The sequence below is a fragment of the Notolabrus celidotus genome, chromosome 10 (assembly GCF_009762535.1).
Source record: "Notolabrus celidotus isolate fNotCel1 chromosome 10, fNotCel1.pri, whole genome shotgun sequence".
In the NCBI taxonomy this organism is placed as follows: Eukaryota; Metazoa; Chordata; class Actinopteri; order Labriformes; family Labridae; genus Notolabrus; species Notolabrus celidotus.
The window spans coordinates 33,452,517-33,473,746 of record NC_048281.1 but is presented as its reverse complement, the minus strand read 5'-3'; the positions used below and the strand labels follow the sequence as shown (position 1 = coordinate 33,473,746).

Genomic DNA, 21,230 nt, shown 5'->3' with positions numbered 1-21,230 from the left:
TGATATTTAAATTCCTTGTGTGGAATTAAAACCATCTCACAGCTGCATTAGTATAAAATGTTTATATATTACAAGCAGATGAACAACACAAAGCTGACAAACAATACATGATGTATTTTTAAATTAGTCATTTCACTGATTGCTCATACAGTGGGCACAAGTTTCAAACCAAGGCCGCTCAAGGTGCTTTACACAGGTAACAGAGAGAGGAAGCAAAATAAGACAATCAGCATTAAAACTGTAACAGTGGCGCTGAGAGCTTTCCCCAAGGCCCAAAGAGGATAAAGTAGATCACAGAGGTTACACCATAAAGTGATGAGTGTGTGAGTTTACATGAAACAGAAAAATAATTAATGTAGATTTAAAATGATCGAGGACGGAGACACGTCGCAGTGAAATATGATTCAACCTCCGTCACTGAAAACTTGAAATGAATCTCCCTGTTTACCCTTTATGGCTCAAATTTCACTAAAAAGAGACGATGCCCCTTCATTCATTCATTAATGCTAAAAACAACCATCTATAAAGGTGTGTGAGAGGACCTAACTGTCAGGTGCCGGGTGCTGCTGCTGCTACAAACATGACAGGTAACACAGATCACATGTTCATTGAAGAGTAAAAGTGAAACCAAAGAGAACTGATTTCACTTTCAGTCTGTGCTGCTCCTCCTCCTCAGGTTAATTTGTTCACTCCTCAGGTGAGGCAGCATGAAGTGGCGGCACAGTTCAGCAGACGGTGCTCGGGTGACGTCACTCTCTCCGCTCCTCAGGCGTGACACAGTCAATGACGTCAAAGTGCTCATCAGTGGGGCTGGGGGTGAGGTCGTGGTGGGACTGCAGGCGGTGGAACTGGAGAAAGAAAAATAATGTTATTTTAAAAGAGAGAGGAGCGGCACTCTGAACTTCAGGTCTGTTCTGTGGTGATGAAATACAAACTGGTTACCACTTCAACGCCAATCGTTTCATGCACACGGTCTACGAGTGGTCGACCGACGATGTCGATGATTAGAGTAACTTCAGGTCTAGGTTGGACATTACATCAACACACAGGAGCACACGCAGGTGTTGAACTCCCCTTGTGGAGCCTTAGACTCATGCAAACAATAAGTCAAGGCTCCACCCGGTGTTCAGCGTGGGAATTCAGTTTTGATACAGAACCCTGCAACAAGAGTAGGCTTCAAACTTTCTTTTTGATAAAGCTTAAAGTGAGAGCTGACTCAGGCTTGGGATCCTATCTCGACCCCTTCCCCCCCAACCCCCTCATCACTTACTTTAACTCTTCCTGTCCCGTTAAAGTTACTAACCATAGCCCTTCCCGGAGTCCCTGAGCTCCCTTGTCTCGTAGGTTCCTCTGAGACGTCCTCCTGCTGATGCGGACGTGCTGGACTCCAGCGGCAACAACTACTACTACTCGTCTCATCACTATCCCCGCTCTCCCTCTCTCTCTTATTCTCCTCTATCCCTCTTTCCAGATCCAACACGGTCTCAGCAGATGTGTGTCTAACATGAGTCTGGTTCTGCCTGAGGTTTCTGCCTGTTAAAGGAAGTTTGTCCTCGCCGCTGTAACTAGCTAAATACTGTGAAGTGCAATGCTCATGGTGGATTAAGGTGGGGTCAGACTGAGTCTTACCCTGTCTTGGTGTTGGGTCTCTGTTCATAATTTGACATAGAGTGATCTAGACCTGCTCTGTTTGTAAAAGTCTTTAGATCATATTTGCTGTGATTTGGCGCTATACAAATAAAGATTGATTGATTGAACATCTTGTCTGATACATACTTAAAATCCTGATCCTGAGCTCTGTGTGTGTGTGTGTGTGTGTGTGTGTGTGTCCCCTCACATGATGTGGAATCTCACACGGGGGGTGGAGCCAGCGTTTGATCCTCCCACTCTGGCAGATGATGATGTATGCCGAGCCGACTATCAGGAGGGTCATAACCACGACCACGCCCACTATCACACCTGGATGCACCTGAACATCTGGAAACACACACACACACACACACACACATATATACATGATATAAACATCCATAAGAGGTTAAGTGGCCTTACACCTGCAATGCTGAACGTGTCTGATTGGTAGATTAACCGCAGTGTTTTTATTCCTCCCTCCGTCCACAATAACATCACACACATCTGTGATTCTCTTGATTTCTCTTTCTTTCATTAGTTTTTATTTGTTCTATCTTTTTTGTATGTGTGTGTACTTTTCAAAAGAAGAAGCTGTGATTCTCTTGATTTAGCAGCTTGTAACAGTAGTCTTCTCTCAGCCCACCGTGAATGCGTCTCTCCTCCCGGTGTTCCGGTTTTAAAAGTGACCCTGTAAACTGGAGACCTTCAGCTGAACGTGTCAGTGTTTGTGGAGTTTACACAGCTGTTGAAACACAGAGGGAGTTCCTGGGAATGCAAACTAGTTTAGTTTTTATTAAGATTTCAAAATATCCTCATCAGATATTTAATGATCGTCTAAAGACGTTTATGAGGGATGCATCCGGCTGAGAGTCTCCAGTTAACAGGGTCGCTGTTTAAACCAAAACACCGGCAGATCTCTGCCACGGCTTTTTGAGTTCAAAAGGATTTTAAAGTCGTGTTGAAACGTCTTTGCTACTCGCGCTTATCTCCTCTCACGTGTTGATTCAGTGAATCCATCTGTGATGAAATATAGCACCATCTAAAACAGCGCCAGCTGAGTCTCTTCATGCTAACAGGCTAACTGTTGTGTTGCTCATAATGATACCTGCCTGTCCGTCTGCTTCTATAGTGTCATCTGTGATGAATGGCATTCCTCTTTGTTGTACTGCCCTCTACTGGTCTGGTGGTGTAGTGCATTTACTGTTTTTTCCTCCATACGTCACTGGCCTGATTTACACAATCTACCCGGGACTTCAGCCCACGGTCGAACGCAGACAACAATGGGGGCACAGGAACCTTTTAGTTCAGGGGAAAGTAGATCTGGGGGCTAAAAGACCCCGGAATGTATGACCATATGAGGAGGAAGTGGAGAGGAGTAAACCCCTTATGAACAAGATAGATACTACATGTCTAACATCCCCATCATCCTCCGTATGAAAGTTTACTGGTTCAGCTGTGTGAGGGATTCAGAGTTTACTGGCTCACCTGTGTGAGGGATTCAGAGTTTACTGGCTCAGCTGTGTGAGGGATTCAGAGTTTACTGGCTCACCTGTGTGGGGGATGAGCTCACATTGGGGGCAGGTGGGTGGGCCCACAGGCTGACCTAGGATAAGGAACTCCACCTGAGCACAGTACCGTTGCCCCTCCTGCAGCCGAAGGAGGGGGAGTGAAGCACGAGAATCGTGATAGAACTGCAGGTAAATGAAGATGTGTTAGAGACAGAGTTTCACCTGCTTTGGATCAGCTTAGTAAACAGGTGTCTGACCTGCTCGGTCTCTCCCTCTTTGTTGTAATAAACTCGGTGCTGGAGGTTGTCGACGTGATCCTCAGCCAGGCTGTGGTTACGGCTGAGGTTAACGGTGAGAGAGCCAGGCCGGGCTGACAGGCTCACCTGGGGTGTGCACCTGTTAAAACCTGATGGTAGAAGTGATGTCACAGGTCAATAAACTCAGAGCCTCCTTCTTCTTCTTCATCATCATCACAATCATCATAGTAAATGCTCTCTCCTTTTTTTAAGTTGTACTGTTTTGTGAGCCTAAACATTACTGAGGCAGCATGCAGAGTGTTTCATTACATCAGGTGTGTTCAGGCGTGTTCAGGTGTGTTCAGGTGTGTTCAGGTGTATTCAGGTGTATTCAGGCGTGTTCAGGTGAGTTCAGGTGTATTCAGGTGTGTTCAGGTGAGTTCAGGTGAGTTCAGGTGTATTCAGGTGTGTTCAGGTGTGTTCAGGTGTATTCAGGTGTGTTCAGGTGTATTCAGGTGTGTTCAGGTGTGTTCAGGTGTATTCAGGTGTGTTCAGGTGTGTTCAGGTGTGTTCAGGTGTGTTCAGGTGTTGCGTAATTCTCGCACCGTGTGAAACGCAGGCCTCGGCTGGTGCGGAGGCGAGTCCCCGTCTCTCTGCAAGCACTTGCAGCCTCACACAGTCATGCTTGCCCTTAGCTGCTGTCAGAGTGACATCACAGGAAGTGGAGGATATTTGGGCACAGGTGGAGACGTCACTCCACACTTCACTGTGGTCTCTGAGGACAGGAGAGCACAGATTAAAGATACTGATGAGCCTGTAAAGGCGTTTTTTCGACCAGAGGAACTTAACCCCTGAACTACGTGCGTTTCGACCAGTGGACCCAGGGTCTAAAGTTAGTTCAGGGTTAGATAATCTCCCCCCTAAAAAGCCCCTGCTAGGAGGGTAGCACTTTTCAAAGGTCCCAGGGCTTTCAGGGGGCGGGGCCTGCAATGCTGAACATGTCTGATTGGTAGATTAACCTCAGTGTTTTTATTCCTCCCTCCGTCCACAATAACATCACACACATCTGTGATTCACTTGATTTCTCTTTCTTTCATTAGTTTTTATTTGTTCTATCTTTTTTGTATGTGTGTGTACTTTTCAAAAGAAGAAGCTGTGATTCTCTTGATTTAGCAGCTTGTAACAGTAGTCTTCTCTCAGCCCACCGTGAATGCGTCTCTCCCCGGTGTCACGGTTTTAAAAGTAACCCTGTAAACTGGAGACCTTCAGCTGAACGTGTCAGTGTTTGTGGAGTTTACACAGCTGTTGAAACACAGAGGGAGTTCCTGGGAATGCAAACTAGTTTAGTTTTTATTAAGATTTCAAAATATCCTCATCAGATATTTAATGATGGTCTAAAGACGTTTATGAGGGATGCATCCGGCTGAGAGTCTCCAGTTAACAGGGTCGCCGTTTAAACCAAAACATCGGCAGATCTCTGCCACGGCTTTTTGAGTTCAAAAGGATTTTAAAGCCGTGTTGAAACGTCTTTGCTACTCGTGCTTATCTCCTCTCACGTGTTGATTCAGTGAATCCATCTGTGATGAAATATAGCACCATCTAAAACAGCGCCAGCTGAGTCTCTTCATGCTAACAGGCTAACTGTTGTGTTGCTCATAATGATACCTGCCTGTCCGTCTGCTTCTATGGTGTCATCTGTGATGAATGGCATTCCTCTTTGTTATACTGCCCTCTACTGGTCTGGTGGTGTAGTGCATTTACTGTTTTTTCCTTCATACGTCACTGGCCTGATTTGCACAATCTACCCGGGACTTCAGCCCGCGGTCGAAACACAGACAACAATGGGGGAACAGGAACCTTTTAGTTCAGGGGAAAGTAGTTCTGGGGGGCTAAAAGACCCCGGAACTGTTGGTCGAAATGCACCTTCAGAGTTATATTTACTCCCTTTTAATGAAACTTTCCTAACTTTAATAACTTGTTATTTCCAGGCTCACCTGCTCTGGACCGTGTAGGTGAGGCCTGTCTCATCGGAGGGAGGGGTCCACGTAAGCTGCCAATTATCGACATGGACGTCTGTTGGGGGGTCTGGAGGCTCCTCACTCCACACTGAGGAGGAGGAGGATGAAGCTGATATTCAACACATGACACAGAGGAATCATTCTACTAAATATAATTACAGCTCCTGATAATAATAATAATAATAATATTATTAATAGAAATGATATTAATATTAATAAAACGATTAATAATGTTTGTTTTTATTAAAGATATTCAGGTAAAAGATAACAGAGTAGTCACAGCTGTAATCAGAGGTTTAGTTTAGACTAATTCACTGATTAAAACATCACTACATATAAATTTGATGTTCGATATCTTTGGTGATATTCTAAGACAGTAATTGTCAAAGTTAGAAGTTTAATCCTGACTAACTCTGTGAGGGTTAGCTTAGCTTTGAGCTTTGGTTAGCTTAGCTTCACATAGCACTAAACTAGTGTTAGCCTGCAGCTAGCTAAGCTAACAGACCGTTACCTACCTGACAGGACGGTTTGGATTAACAGCACCATGAAAATCATCGTGGCGTCATTTAGCAGGCTGTTAGGACAGTCCTGAACCCTCTGTGTCCATGTCGATGAACTTTAATTTAACTTTAAACTAAAGGCGTGAATAGAAATACTTCCTCTTATATCATCCAGGCGGATATTGGGAAATATGCTGCGTTCACGGACGGCTCGGATCTTCTGACCTCAGAGAACTTTCGAGCTGGTTGTGTTTTCCAGAATCCAGCTGTGTTGTATTAATAGCTTTATATTTTGTAACAGTAATGATCTCTTAACTCTAATAAAGAATAGCAAGTTTCTGAATAACGTGAATTAAAACAGAGGGTGCCTCTCTGCCAGCAGGAGGCAGTGTGTGACTTTCGTTTTCTGCCTGATGGAGAAAAAAACGGATTCTGGTTATCACTTCCTGCAGCCTTTCAAAATAAAAGTTGATTTTAAAACCAGCTCCATGTTCACTCATTATTTCAACCGGAATCAGGTTTTTACAAAGAGGTTATCAGTGGAAATGTAGTTACCAGCTTATTTCAATCATTGTGCAAATTAAGAGTGTAGTTTTCCATGCAGATCAATTACAATAATATTTGTACAGACAAGTTTATGATCAACAAACTTAACTTAGATTTTTCTAAGGTGTTACTTCAAGTGTGACCCCATAGATCAGGGGTTACCAAAACTTTCAGCCAATGACCCCCAAAATATAGGCCCCAAAGACTTGCAACCCCCTAGAAATATAGGTGTCAAAGACTTGCTACCCCCCAAAAATATAGGTGTCAAAGACTTGCTACCCCCCAAAAATATAGGTTGCCAAAGACTTGCGATCCCCAAACATATAGGCCCCAAAGACTTGTGACCCCCTAAAAATATAGGCCCCAAAGACTTGCTACCCCCTAAAAATATAGACCCCAAAGACTTGCGATCCCCAAAAATATAGGTTCCAAAGACTTGTGACCCCCTAAAAATATAGGTGTTAAAGACTTGCAACCCCCTAAAAATAAAGGTGTGAAAGAGTTGCGATACCAAGAAAATATAGGCCCCAAAGACATGTGATCTCCACTGTTGCTAGAAATGAATAAATTTAGCTTTATACAGAATTTTGCTGGTATGCAGAAAATTTGTGGTTCTGCTACTGATGCTTCATTTAATGAACTGTTAACTAACTCTAACCCCCCTGGGATTCCCGACCCGCACTTTGGGAACCCCTGCCATAGACCATCTGACTGACTGCTTCTGAACACCCTGCATTCAGACCAACCCCTCACCATCCCATGATGTCACCTCTTACCTGCAGAGGTCAGGATCCACACACTAATACACACACAGACCACTTGTTTGTTTTTAAAGCCAATTTATTACATGAGTATGATCTTATATTAAAACAGAAGCTGCAGATTGTTGCATTGAAACACAGATTTTACAACAACAAAGACGGCAACATGTTGAGGCAACACAGATGAAGCAATCCTGTAAATCAACCCTTTTTCCACATTATTTGATATTTGAATTTATCAACTTTCTGGGTGTGTTTTACCATTTTTTAAGATTCTTTGTTAATTAAACTGACCTCTGTAACTCCCCTCACGTCTCTGGATGTCTCCCTGACAAGTTTAACACAAAGTAATGAAGCTCAGAGAACACAGAGACACACTGATGTCTCTGTTAAGAGTAAGTCAGAGGAGAATAATGCAGACAAGCATGATGATAATATTTAAAAATAAAAATAAAAATAATCTCCAAATATAAAAACATGAAACATTAAAACCCATTAAACACACCGCTTTCATACAAATACAAACTAAAGTGACGGCTCTGATTCTTTAAGAATCATAATGAGAGCACACACGCACACGCGCACGCACACACACACACACATACACACACACACGCACACGCACACGCATCCATCAGTGCAGAGGTTAGCTGTTATAATCATGTCACAGTCAGATGGATCTCTGCTGGAGGAATCATCTGCAGATTGAGGAACATCAAACTCACTGAAGACACAAGACTCTGTAAGACCAGATAGAAGGCTCCGCCCACACAGGAACACAGAGATAATATGAAGTCCTTTATGTACAAACTCCTCTGTTTGCATTTGAGTCGTCGCTCTTCTTTTTTATGCTATTCAGAGATAAAAAGCACTGTTACACTGCTACACACATCAGCTGCCAGTCACTCACACAGGCTACATGTGAAATCACTTCCTGGTTCATGATCAACGGAAGCATCTGTGCCCACAGCAGAGGAGCATGCTCAGTGTGAGTCTCTCACTCTTCTTTGTGTGTTTTTTTTGCTACTCAGGTTGTTTCACAGTGAAGACGAAGGCACGCTGCACCTGTGAACAAACCTCCTCCTCCTCCTCACACACTCACATCCACCACACCCTCGTCTGGAATCTCCGCTTGATTTGCGATCCCAAAGGTCATATCCCTCATCTTCACCAGTTCTGGGTCAAATGTGTCCTGACAGGAGGTTCCACTCCCCTCACAGGATGGGGGGAGGCGGTGCCTTGTGGAGGAGCCGCCCTCTGTGGAGTAAACTCCAGAGTCTGTGCTGCCGCTGCTGTCCTGACGGGTGTGTCTGAAAAACAAATCACACAACACGGAATTACAGGAGCAGAGAGACACACTTACAATGACAACCACACCACCACATCTGTGTGTTAACCCTTTACAATCTGATCACTGGCGTGCAGACATTTGGTGGGCAGCTGTCCTTATGAAGTTGAGCTGTGTTCTTTAAATACAATTAGAATCATCAAACACAGTAGCCCCTCCCTTCCCTCGTGGCATGCACTGTAAACAGACCTGATGTCAGGCTCCAGCAGGGCCTCCAGGGGAGGCTGGTGGACCTCCAGGACCACCGGCTGAGGACAAACAGTCACCTCACACAGCAGCTCTGACTCAGAGTCCGGGGTCAGAAGGCGGGGGACGTCAGAGCTTGGGGAGTCATGCAGGTACTGCGGGGTCGAAAGGAGGGTGAGACTGAATCATAGGTTTCATAGCCTGTGGCAGTCTGAGTCACATGCATGTTTGATCTGGTTACTGATCCCACATCAGTAAACATGGAATGGATCCAGGATCAGTTGGACGTTGAGTCCTACCTCATTGAAGTATGATGGCAGTGGGTTGGACGGGTACAGTACGGACTTCAGTTCCCTGAAGCAATAAAAGGAGCAGCAGAGACAGATCAGCACGAGGAAGAAGAAGATCAGCAGAGAGGCCAGGAAGTACAAGAAGATCTGCCACCAGGGGAGGGGACCTGTGAAATGACGGGGACAAGAAGATAGAGAGTGAGAGTGAGAGTGAGAGTGAGAGTGAGTGAGTGAGTGAGTGAGTGAGTGAGTGAGTGAGTGAGTGAGTGAGTGAGTGAGTGAGTGAGTGAGTGAGTGAGTGAGTGAGTGAGTGAGTGAGTGAGTGAGTGAGTGAGAGAGAGAGAGAGAGAGAGAGAGAGAGAGAGAGAGAGAGATTCAGTCATACAGGAAACAGAAACACGTCTGACACTTGTTATATTCACAGGGGGAACGTGTTGGTCTGTTGGTGCCCCCTCTGGCAGGTGTGAGTGTGTCACCTTGAGTCTGCATGCAGTAAGGGAGGGTGAAGGTGCTGCTCTTGTTGTAGAAGTCATCGCCCCGAGTCTGGACCCTCACACAGTACAGGGTCCAGGACTTCAGGCTGGGCAGAGTCACCAAATTCACAGGGCTTCCAAGAAAGGAAGGCTTCAATACCTGAGGGGGCAGAGAGGAGAGAGAGACACTTAAAGACCTGAGAGAGAGAAAGAGAGACTCGAGGTTTATTGTCCTGCAGTTTTTTCATTTTTCCTTCAGAGTCTGAGACTTTAAATGCTTTATTCATTCTTCTCATTTTTCTGTTTGCTTCAGTCAAACCTCTCAGACCATCAGAAGTCTCTCGCGTGTTGTCAGCAGAGCCTCCTCCGTGTGTCTGTGGTGTGTGTGGGTTTATATCTGTTACCCTGAACACCTCACGAGGTGTTTCCTGTGTGTGCATGAAAGCATCTTAAACCTCATGTGAGAGCAACAACATCAGTTCTTATCTGGCGCTGTGATTTCCTGCTAGCTGCTGCGGTTCACAAAGCCAACAGGTGTGTCTCAAAAACCTGTCTGATGACAAAGAACCGGTTACTGGAGGGAAGACTTGAATAGGACAGTGGACAAACAGCTGATGACGATGCCACGTGACTTGGAGAAAGGCCAGGACACAAATATTTTAAGACTATTATGCACATCTGCTGCAGGAAGACAAACACAGGACAGGTGTCAACATCAACAGGGCTGCCTGTCCTCAACCAGACTCAGACCGCTGTCAGGGGACTCGACCCGCCTGTACGAGCTCTTTGAGGGCCACAGTGATAAACTAGGATATGTGTTGTGATTGACTGCAGAGGGTAAGACACTGAGGAAGCTTTGTGTTAGATTGAACTCTGACTAAGTGATGTAGCTTTGCAATCTGGACGGTTTCACCAGCTGTCCTCTGGAACTGTAGAGAAAAGGGGAAGTGTGAACAGCAGAGAGTGACGGGGGACTTTTTCCTGCTGCCACAGGAGCTCGAAAAGGATCTCTGTGCCATGACAAAAAAAGACTCTGAACAGGAACAGAAACAGGTCAGAGCCTAGAAAGACAAAGTCTAATCTCAGTACTCAGTGTGTGTACAATATCTATGTGTCCTCAGAGTGTGTGTCCTCAGAGTGTGTGTAATACCCGTGTCCTCAGAGTGTGGGTAATACACCTGTGTCCTCAGAGTGTGTCCCACCTGTGTGTCCTCAGTGTGTGACCTACCCCCTGTGTCCTCAGTTTGTTTACTACCCCTGTGTTCTCAGAGTGTGTCCTACCCCTGTGTCCTTAAAATGTGTCCTTCCCTGTCCTTAGAGTGTGTGCTACCCCTGTGTCCTCAGAGGGTTTGTCGCACCTGTGTGTCCTCAGAGTGTGTCCCCCACCTGTGTGTCCTCAGAGTGTGTCTCCCACCTGTGTGTCCTCAGAGTGTGTCCCCCACCTGTGTGTCCTCAGGGTGTGTCCCCCACCTGTGTGTCCTCAGAGTGTGTGTAATACCCATGTGTCCTCAGAGTGTGTGTACCACCCCTGTGTCCTCAGAGTGTGTCTCCCACCTGTGTGTCCTCGGTTTGTTCCCAGTACTGGATGTTGTAGTACAGTTCCTTCAGGTGTTCCCTCATGGAGGTGTTTTTGCTGGTCAGAGGGTCAGTTATTAAGACGTCCAGGTCACTTCCTGCAGGAGACAGATCCACTTTGGACGGAGGACCCACATTCGCTAACAGGACAGAGGTAGAGACACAGGAGCAGGGGGATCAGGGGCAGGTCTGCAGAGCTGCTGATATCAATAACTATGGATGCTTTGTTTCTGGTCTTCCAGCTAACTCAACATCTTCAGGCTGGAGGACGGACTAGCTGAAAGGTTGCAGTGTAACAGAGTCTCAGTGAAGGGTTAGAGACAGGGTTTGACAGGGACATGTGTTGATATTATATTGCAGAAGAGTAAACTTCTTCTTCTTGTGAAGGGGTAGTTGCATGGGTAGAAGTGAACTTGATCAAAACCACAACTGTCCATAAAAAAAAAAAAACTCTGACGCACACAGTAGCCAACATGTGACACTAATAATTTACAAGGCAAATATCTTTCTGTCAACAACCCAACTTGGCTGAAGAACCGCCTTCACAAGCCTGAAGGATCCAAAGTCTGTGATGGATACAAAGAGCCAGGTAAACAACTGAAGAGTAGAGGTGCAGCTGGGTCTTTGTATCCAAAGACCTTTGTATCCAAAGACCCAGCTGCACCTCTACTCTTCAGTTGTTTACCTAAGTTTGTATAAAAGGTGAATTTTTACAGTTTAGTGTTTCTCTGTAACGCACAGAGGCCCTGTCACGTTGCTGAAACTCATGCATGGAACCTCATGATGCACAAAAACATCCATAACTGCATTAGTATCATGAACATGCACCATCTGTGTACAGAGGGCTTGCGTCAACGAGGACTGCTTTAGACAGACAAGAAAACACGGCGGTCTGATCTGAACCTCACACTCGGCGGTGGAACACCTTGTTCTGCTGTCAGTGTGTTTTTCTTGTGATCGGTGGTTTGTGGTTCACCTGAGCTCACATGACGCCTCAGACTGAAACTTGTTTCCTTGAACTGAAAACACAGCCTCACCCCTCCTCTCTCTTACCATCTGTATCCGGGCAGAACTCTATCTCTACCCAGTCTGAGTGGCTCCCGTTCACGCTGGCTCGGACTCTCAGGAAGTGGATGCTCTTGTAGTACAGGTTGCACGCCGTCAGGTCGCACGACTTGTACGGCGAGTCCTTGCACGCCGTGTACCACTCAGTTTTTTTTTTCAATTCCAGCTTGAACGCCCTGGTTCCACATGTGAAGAGAATAAAGAAGAATAAAATAAATGAGTTCAGTAAATCAACACCAGTTCAAACTGAAGAGTGACGGCACAGTACAAACGGATTGAATCTGTTTTCAGCATCAAACACAGACAAACATCTGAGGGGTGGGATATGATTTTTATATGTTCACTTATTAAAAATCAAAGAGTTAAAGTGAATAGTGTCTCTTTTTGAAAGTACTTTTTTCATTGTTTTCACCGGTGCCTGGTTGTGATACGGTTTTCCCGCCAGACGGTGGCTAAAGACCAGGGGTGTCCAAACTTTTTTCAAAGAGGGCCACATATGATGTTGTCAGAATACCTCAGGGCCAGTGGCTCCTATTGAGACTTAGTAATCATAAAAGTTACATACAGTGGGGCAAAAAAGTATTTAGTCAGCCACTGATTTTGCAAGTTCTCCTACTTAGAAAGATGAGAGAGGTCTGTAATTTTCATCAGAGGTACACTTCAACTATGAGAGACAAAATGAGACAAAAAAATCCAGGAAATCACATTGTAGGATTTTTAAAGAATTGATCTGTAAATTATGGTGGAAAATAAGTATTTGGTCACCCACAAACAAGCAAGATTTCTGTCTCCCACAGACCTGTAACTTCTTCTTTAAGTAGCTCTTCTGTCCTCCACTCGTTACCTGTATTAATGGCTCCTGTTTGAACTGGTTATCTGTATAAAAGACACCTGTCCACAGCCTCAAACACTCAGACTCCAAACTCAACCATGGCCAAGACCAAAGAGCTGTCCAAGGACACCAGGAAGAAAATTGTGGACCTGCACCAGGCTGGGAAGAGTGAATCTACAATAGGCAAGCAGGTTGGTGTGAATAAATCAACTGTGGGAGCAATTCTAAGAAAATGGAAGACATACAAGACCATTGATAATCTCCCTCGATCTGGGGCCCCACGCAAGATCTCATCCCGTGGGGTCAAAATGATCATGAGAACGGTGAGAAAAAATCCCAGAACTACACGGAGGGACCTGATGAATGACCTGCAGAGAGCTGGGACCAAAGTAACAAAGACTACCGCCAGTAACACACTACGCTGACAGGGACTCAAATCCTGCAGCGCCAGGCGTGTCCCCCTGCTTAAGCCAGTACATGTCCAGGCCCGTCTGAAGTTTGACAGAGAGCATGTGGATGATCCAGAAGAGGATTGGGAGAATATCATGTGGTCAGATGAAACCAAAATAGAACTTTTTGGTAAAAACTCAACTCGTCGTGTTTGGAGGAAGAAGAATGCTGAGTTGCATCCCAAGAACACCATACCTACTGTGAAGCATGGGGGTGGAAACCTCATGCTTTGGGGCTGTTTTTCTGCAAAGGGGACAGGACGACTGATCCGTGTTAAGGGAAGAATGAACGGGGCCATGTATCGTGAGATTTTAAGCCAAAACCTCCTTCCATCAGTGAGAGCATTGAAGATGGAACGTGGCTGGGTCTTCCAGCTTGACAATGATCCCAAACACACCGCTCGGGCAACGAAGGAGTGGCTCCGTAAAAAGCATTTCAAGGTCCTGGAGTGGCCTAACCAGTCTCCAGACCTCAACCCCATAGAACATTTGTGGAGGGAGTTGAAAGTCCGTGTTGCACAGCGACAGAACCCAAAACATCACTGCTCTAGAGGAGATCTGCATGGAGGAATGGGCCAAAATACCAGATACAGTGTGTGCAAACCTGGAGAAGACTTACAGGAAACGTTTGACCTCTGTCATTGCCAACAAAGGTTATGTTATAAAGTATTGAGTTGAACTTTTGTTATTGACCAAATACTTATTTTCCACCATCATTTAGAAATAAATTCTTTAAAAATCCTACAATGTGATTTCCTGATTTTTTTTTTCTCATTTTGTCTCTCATAGTTGAAGTGTACCTCTGATGAAAATTACAGACCTCTCTCATCTTTCTAAGTAGGAGAACTTGCAAAATCAGGGGCTGACTAAATACTTTTTTGCCCCACTGTATGAAATCTCTATCTAATAACAATTATTTTAAATGTTTTCTCAATAAAACAGTAACTAGGAAGTACCATGTAAAGATTAGCAAACTTTATCTTCTTCTGGGGGAGAATGTTTTTCATTAGAGTCGGGCAATGTGGGAAAAAATATTGTCTCATTATTTTCCTATGGCAGGATCACGATCTGGATTTCATCACACTTCTTTTCATGTTGTTTTTAAGACTGCTCTGACCAGCAGACAACATATTAAGAACAAAGTCATTATTTTCCTGAGTTCTGAAAATTTTTTAAGCACCAAATTTTCCCTTCTCTGCACAATTTCATATTTTTGATCTTGTCTTGTGTCCTCTTTTGTGTCTTCTGAACTTTTAGTGTTCATCAAGAACATTTTCACATCATGATAAAAACTTGAATTTGAAGACCTGTCAACTTTAAGAGTTCTTGTGTTTCTTCTTTATTGCCGTCTTGAAGAATTCCCAGTACTTTGGCTTTAGAGAGGTAGTCCATATGAAGCTTTTTGAGACATTTCTGGATTGACTTTAGTTTTGTTTGTGCGCTTGAAAGAAACTGCAAATGTACAGATGATTCAGAAGGTGATCAAGTTATGTGCTATAAATAACACAATTTAAGATGGAAGCTTGGGGCCATAAATAATTGGCCATACTTTGGCCATGCCTGCTACAGAGCGTCTTGAAGCTGTTTGTTAACCGCATTAAATAACAAGAGAAGAAGAATGCTAACTAGGGGTGGGAATGGATAAGATTCTATCAATGTCAATGTTATTGTCGATTCTGCTTATCAATCCAATTCCTTATCAATTCTCCTCACGATTCCTGAGTGTTCTTTTGAAGGGGGAAAAAAGTAGTCCTACAGTCTTTCACACCAAAAAGGAACCCTTTTATGTTTTCCAAAATGATGTCTGCACAAGACTGAACATGAACATATTCAACTTGAACATACTGAACAACAGGTTGACCTCATTCTCGGCCGCGTGAGTCCGGACGTGGACCCTCGAGCCTGGAGGAAAAGACTTTGAATTTGGAAAGGACATTTTTTTTTCTCCAGGGGTCACAGAGGAGGTATTTTACCCGCTCTCGGTGCCTCATTTTCGGCCGCGTGAGTTCGGACGTGCACCCTGGACGTCCTGGTGCGTGGAGGAAAAGACTTTGAATTTGGAGAGGAAAAACGCTTTTCCTTTGGGGGTCATTGCAGAGGTATTTTACCCGCTATCGGTGCCTCATTTTCAGCCGCGTGAGTTCAGTGAGCGCCCTGGAAGTCCTGGAGCCTGGATGACCATACTTTGAATATTGAGAGGAAAAACGCTTTTCCTTTGGGGGTCATTGCAGAGGTATTTTACCCGCTATCTGTGCCTCATTTTCAGCCGCGTGAGTTCAGTAAGCGCCCTGGACGTCCTGGAGCCTGGAGGAAAAGACTTTGAATTTGGAGAGGAAAAAACTATTTTCCTTCGGGGGTCATTGCGGAGGTATTTTACATGCTATTGGTGCCTTATTTTCGGCCGCGTGAGTTCGGACGTGCGCCCTGGACGTCCTGGAGCCTGGAGGACCATACTTTGAATATTGAGAGGAAAAACGCTTTTCCTTCGGGGGTCATCGCGGAGGTATTTTACATGCTATTGGTGCCTCATTTTCGGCCACGTGCACCCTGGACGTCCTGGAGCCTGGAGGACCATACTTTGAATTTCCTCGTGGTTGAAGGAGTCCTGCGTCGCAGAGTGTGTGACGTAATGCAACGTACCGCGACGTGACTCACGCTGGGAAATGAATCGTCAAGAAGAATCGATAACATTTGAGGTGCACAATTCCGATGGAATTGATCAATTGGAACCGGTTCCAAGTCAGATCCGGTTTTCGATTCCCACCCCTAATCCTAACTGCATTAAATAACAGAAGAAGAAGAAAAAAACAGCGAGAGTCGCTGGAAAAACGTGTGTACTTGTGAGATTCAGCAACAAGTGTTTTTTAATAATATTTGTGAGTGAGCACGCCAACTCTCTGTCTTGTAATGTTTCACAGTACAACATGTGTCACTGAGACGTGTGTGTAATATCAAAACATGTGTGTGTCTGTGAGACAGGTCTTACGGGATGTGCTCGGTGGTGAAGGTCACATGAGGAGCGTCCGCAGAGTTCGTGGTCCAGTTCCAGGTCAGAATGTAATTTGTGTTCAGAGTCAGGATGGAGACGTCCTGAGGAGAGGCAAGCTCTGCTCCTGCTGAAACACACACACACACACACACATACAAACATACACACACTGATGATTACATTTACAGATCTAATATGTCTGAACACCCACAACCTTTGTCGATCAATCGGATGTTCATACTCCAACAAGAAAGAAGGAAAGAGTTAAATTCTGTGGTTTGAGGAGTTACATTTTAAAGCTTCTGGTAACTCAAATCAACAAAAACGTTCTACCTATAATATTTATCGTCACATTTACAGACTATAATATATATTTCAAATATTAGAACTGAACTTTAATCCATTTTTCAAACATTCTCTGTCAGGTTTTTGAGACCGTTCTAACGCTATGATAAAGAAGGCCGGGATTTATGACGACATAAACTATCTAACCAATCAGAAATGAAACACTGAGTCTGGCCCACACATGTTCAACAAAACCACTCCACTCCTGCTCAGACCGCCTCCTGACGTTTAGCCATTGTCATTCTTTTATTTTCCTAACTGCGGTGGATTTGAGGAAACATTGGGCCGTGGTCGAGCGGCTAAAACAGTCCGTGAGGCTTTAAGAGTCACACAACAACAAATATGATGGCCACAGAAACCTGCATCCACTGTGTGCAGCTCTCAGCCCTGACCTTATGCACTACCCTCACACACAAACCCCCTGCAGTGACCAAAACAATAGCAGCAGGCCTGCCTCTTCCTGTTGGAACATGTTTCATATTTCACTCAACTCCTGAAAACTTCACCAAATGTGGTGTGCTCTTCCTTTTTGTGCCTGATTGTCAGATCAAAACAGAAAGAATGTATCTCTTCAGGCAAAGTCTCAAAAGCAGAGATAAGTCCAGACTGTTTCAAAGAGTCGGGAAAGAGGAAATGAAACAAATAACATGAGCCTCTTATTCAATGAAGAGCAGTGAAGGGAGGTATTTCATACTGCCATCAGAGCATGCAGCCAGCTTTCAGAGAGTCAGAGGATGTCTTGAAGAGCTGAAGAGTAAGAATGGGGAAGGAACGTTAACACACGGACTGATGCAGGAGGATCTGAGATAGAGGAGACTGGTGCTCATGTGATCGCTCCATGTCTGTAACTTTAGGGAAGATGAGTGCGAGGGCCTCATATCTTCTGCTACTTGTCCTATGATTCATTTTCATTTTAGTTGCTAATAACTTCTTAATAATTGTTACTTTATAGGCTCTTGTTTGCTTTATATTTTTTTTTTGCACTGTCTACTTTGCTACTGTGACACTTGAATTTCCCCGTTGTGGGGCGAGTGAAGGACTATCTCATCTTATCCACCCTTCCACCGTTTCCTCTTCCCCATTCTTGGTTTCTGAGTACACAGGCAAATCTACATCACTATCATGTTTAACACTGTCTTCATGTCCTGCTGCGTTCAGACTAGGGATGACCACAATTCATCGATTATCGATGAATTGATTGTTAAGAAATTACTCGAAACACACATTTTTGTTGTCAATTTTCCGTCACGTGGAACAAACATCATGTGGTCTCATATTACACTCAGCTATCAGGGAGGTGTTTGAAGTTTAAAGCATGTTTCGATGTGAATCAGCTGTTAAAGGTGTTGCGCACAGCGGAGACGCTCAGCTGGCGGCTGCAGCTGCGCGTCAGGTCTCCACGTGCGCTTTTTAAAGAGGATCAATACAAAACTGCTGCCAACAACATGAACACAAAGGTTGACAACTTTAAACAGGACATTTCCACCTTTGGATAGGAAGGCAACAAACAGGTGGGAAATTCAGGTGCACTATGTTTGCAGACCAGCAACATCAGAGCCGTCTGAGCTTTTCTGTTGCTGGACTGATTATGACCCAGTTGCACTCCCGCCTGACACCTGACCACGTACATGTTTATTTTACTCAATAAGAATGAGTAGACAGAAAACTGGACCCTGTGAGTCTGAAGTACTTTTCTGTTAGTATTATGAGCCTTCACTTTATAAGATTATGTCCGCATAGAATATTTCTATGAGCCTGATCGTTGATATTCTGAGTTTCAAACATGTACCCGTATTCAATCCTGTCAGTTATTTGCATTTTGTTGCTGTAGAAAATATAATTTAGTGGGAAAACAACGTATTTGGCATTGTTTTTGACGTAAGAATAATAATGTTGTTTTTTTTTAATCAATTAATCGATAATTGATCGTTAACATTTCCAAAAATCGATCACGGGAAAAACTTAAAATGCACATCCCTAGTTCAGACCATAGACTGTATATTAAATGGATGTCATCTCGCCTGGCTCGAAGTGAGGCTGCCACTAAAACTGTGTCTGGCTGCAGTACAGGTCAAATACTCTGACCCCCCCGTTCATTTGAATGGAGCTGCGGTCAAACTTTAAAAAATAAACACGCGTGGTATGAATGTTTCTCACATCCGTATGCTGTGGTGATGTGGAGATATTATTTAACTGTTTTGTCAATTTTAATTCATGCTTCTATTACAAGTCGCATTGATTACTGCAACCTCAAGTCTTCTTCTCCTCCCTCCCCTGTTCTGGTGTGAAAATTCCACCCCCTAGTATAACCACCACAAGTTCAACTTTTCCAATATGGCTCCCGCCGACGATTGGCCTCAAAACAGCTCTTCAGAAACAGATGGGTGACGTCACGGATACTACGTCCATATTTTATACAGTCTATGGTTAGACCTCGGGACGGTACGCTGTAGGGCGGAGCTTGTTACCGTGGAAACACACAAATCCCCTACTGCGCAGACTCTGGCTGCAGAAAATGTACAAGATGTCTGCGTTCTGAAACGGGATATTTTGGCTTCAAAACCGTACAATGGGAAAAGGCGGAGCGACGCTGTCCTTTATATATACAGTCTATGGTTCTAACACTGGGGGCTGTTTGAAAGAACAGTCCGAAAATGACCCGCTGTCTATTCATCAAGTACAATTGAAAGACACTACTTCAAAGCAGGCCTTGGCATTCACCACCCTGCTGGCTCGTCGGTTGATTCTCCTCAATTGGAGGCTCCCCCGCCCCCCTTTCACACGCTCATTGGATCCGTGAGGTGCTTTATAATTTGAAGCTTGAGAAGCTTAGGTTCAAACTTATAGGCTCAGTGAAAACATTTCATGAGTCTTGGACTCCCTTTTTGAAATATATACATTCTGTAGATTTCTCCTCAGAGTTGGAGGACTGATGTTTGCAATCTTAACTTACTCTTTGTTATCTATTTTATCTAATGCATCTATACCTTAATACTACTTTCTCCCACTTATTTGTTATTTTGTTATTTATGTATGTATGTATGTATTTGCTATTGTTATTTTCTGTAATTGTTGAATGGCCTTGTGATGGGTGGTAGTTGGGGAAGGGTGTTGACATTCAGATGTGACACTGATGTCTATTCTATATTTTTGTACTTTATGTTATTGTGTAATCACACTGTCTGTCTAAAATGTTGATAATTTTCTACAAATAAAGTTGAAAAAAAAGACTTTTATTTTGAAAATCATCATAAAAGCAGGAATATGAAATATCCTCAGGTTTTAATGAGTGACTAAAGAGTGTCTTTAAACAGCTGGTTTCACAGGATCATCACTTTAAAGCTCTGACTAACTTTAGGGTTTATTTTTAGGATCTTTGAGAGACATGATGAAACATTTGTTTTCTGTTTTCATCTCCCTTCATCATTCTTTCTCTTCCCCTTTCCCTTCTGTTCCTTTCAATCTGACCTTTAATCATTAATCTTAAAACACACAAATATGTCTTTCTTCTACCTTGTGAATCTCTGTTATGGAGGATGAACTATTTGTCAGATTAAAAACAAACATAAAAACACTTTCTGTTTCTCTACCTCTGCAACATGTCATCAGCTTGTTCTCTGCTGTGAGGATTCATTCAGAGATATTAACACTAAATGTAAACATCTGTGTTGTTTTTTGTGCTCAAAGTCAAACAAACTGAGTGTTCTCTCAGGTTACAGACACAATGTTGATCGAAACTACTCTCACTAGTCAGCTAGCTAGCTAACCGGCATAATGCTAACACAACACCGACCTATCAAACACCCGTTACCGCACAGAACACCTGAGAGGACACTTTATATCTAACACTGTATATCATCAGGGCACAGTGTCGTCCTGATCTGTACCCTCTTTAAATAAAACCACAGCTAGCTGTCTGGAGAATGTGTCAGTAATAACCATAGACTGTATAAAATATAATAACAGGATGTAGTTTCACCTCCATGCTAAAGAGTTAGCATGTCTCTATTCAAAGCAGACGGCTCTAAAACGTTCACATGCAAACATTGAAGGCTCTTTAACTCACCGGCTGAGTCTGAGAGGCTCCAGGTCAGCAGACAGACCCACAGGAACACAGACATGACGGAGGTGATGGACAGGTACACTGCCTCAGGTGTTCATGTCTCTCTCCGGGCTCCGGTCTGCTCGGCTCGGCACCTCGAGACTGAGAGGAACGCCCACTTATGCTTCTTCTTCTTTGTTTTAATGTCGGTTGGCAAACAGCTTAAAGGCGCATTACCGCCACCTACCGGACATTATAGGGAACAGAACATTGGAAGGGAGACAAACTAAGAAATAAATACATTTATAAATTAATAAAAAAATATATGATAATAATAAAAATACTACTACTACTACTACTACTACTACTACTACTACTACTACTACTACTAATAATAATAATAATAATAATAATAATAATAATAATAATAATAAT

General features: G+C 43.8%; 2 protein-coding genes across 4 annotated transcripts; both read right to left on the bottom strand.

Moving 5' to 3' along the window:
- Positions 1-47: 47 nt before the first annotated feature.
- On the bottom strand, positions 48-6,301 carry ifngr2 (interferon gamma receptor 2). Of its 2 annotated transcripts, none has more exons than XM_034694246.1 (7): positions 5,910-6,301; positions 5,371-5,482; positions 3,982-4,151; positions 3,398-3,546; positions 3,182-3,323; positions 1,838-1,977; positions 48-848 (listed from the first exon to the last, which is right to left on the bottom strand). In XM_034694246.1, the coding sequence occupies exons 1-7, from the start codon at positions 5,947-5,949 to the stop codon at positions 750-752; spliced, it is 852 nt and encodes a 283-aa protein (XP_034550137.1). In that variant the 5' UTR covers positions 5,950-6,301; the 3' UTR covers positions 48-749. The 2 variants fall into 2 exon arrangements, with proteins under 2 accessions (XP_034550137.1, XP_034550136.1); XM_034694245.1 differs by having other exon boundaries at positions 5,371-5,503; positions 5,910-6,263.
- Positions 6,302-7,262: 961 nt separating this feature from the next.
- Positions 7,263-20,992, bottom strand: il10rb (interleukin 10 receptor, beta). Of its 2 annotated transcripts, none has more exons than XM_034694243.1 (8): positions 20,820-20,992; positions 16,406-16,535; positions 12,127-12,314; positions 11,053-11,213; positions 9,502-9,658; positions 9,035-9,192; positions 8,739-8,890; positions 7,263-8,511 (listed from the first exon to the last, which is right to left on the bottom strand). In XM_034694243.1, exons 1-8 carry the CDS (start codon positions 20,872-20,874, stop codon positions 8,292-8,294), a joined length of 1,221 nt encoding a protein of 406 aa, XP_034550134.1. In that variant the 5' UTR covers positions 20,875-20,992; the 3' UTR covers positions 7,263-8,291. The 2 variants fall into 2 exon arrangements, with proteins under 2 accessions (XP_034550134.1, XP_034550135.1); XM_034694244.1 differs by having other exon boundaries at positions 16,406-16,532.
- Between the last annotated feature and the right edge of the window lie 238 nt (positions 20,993-21,230).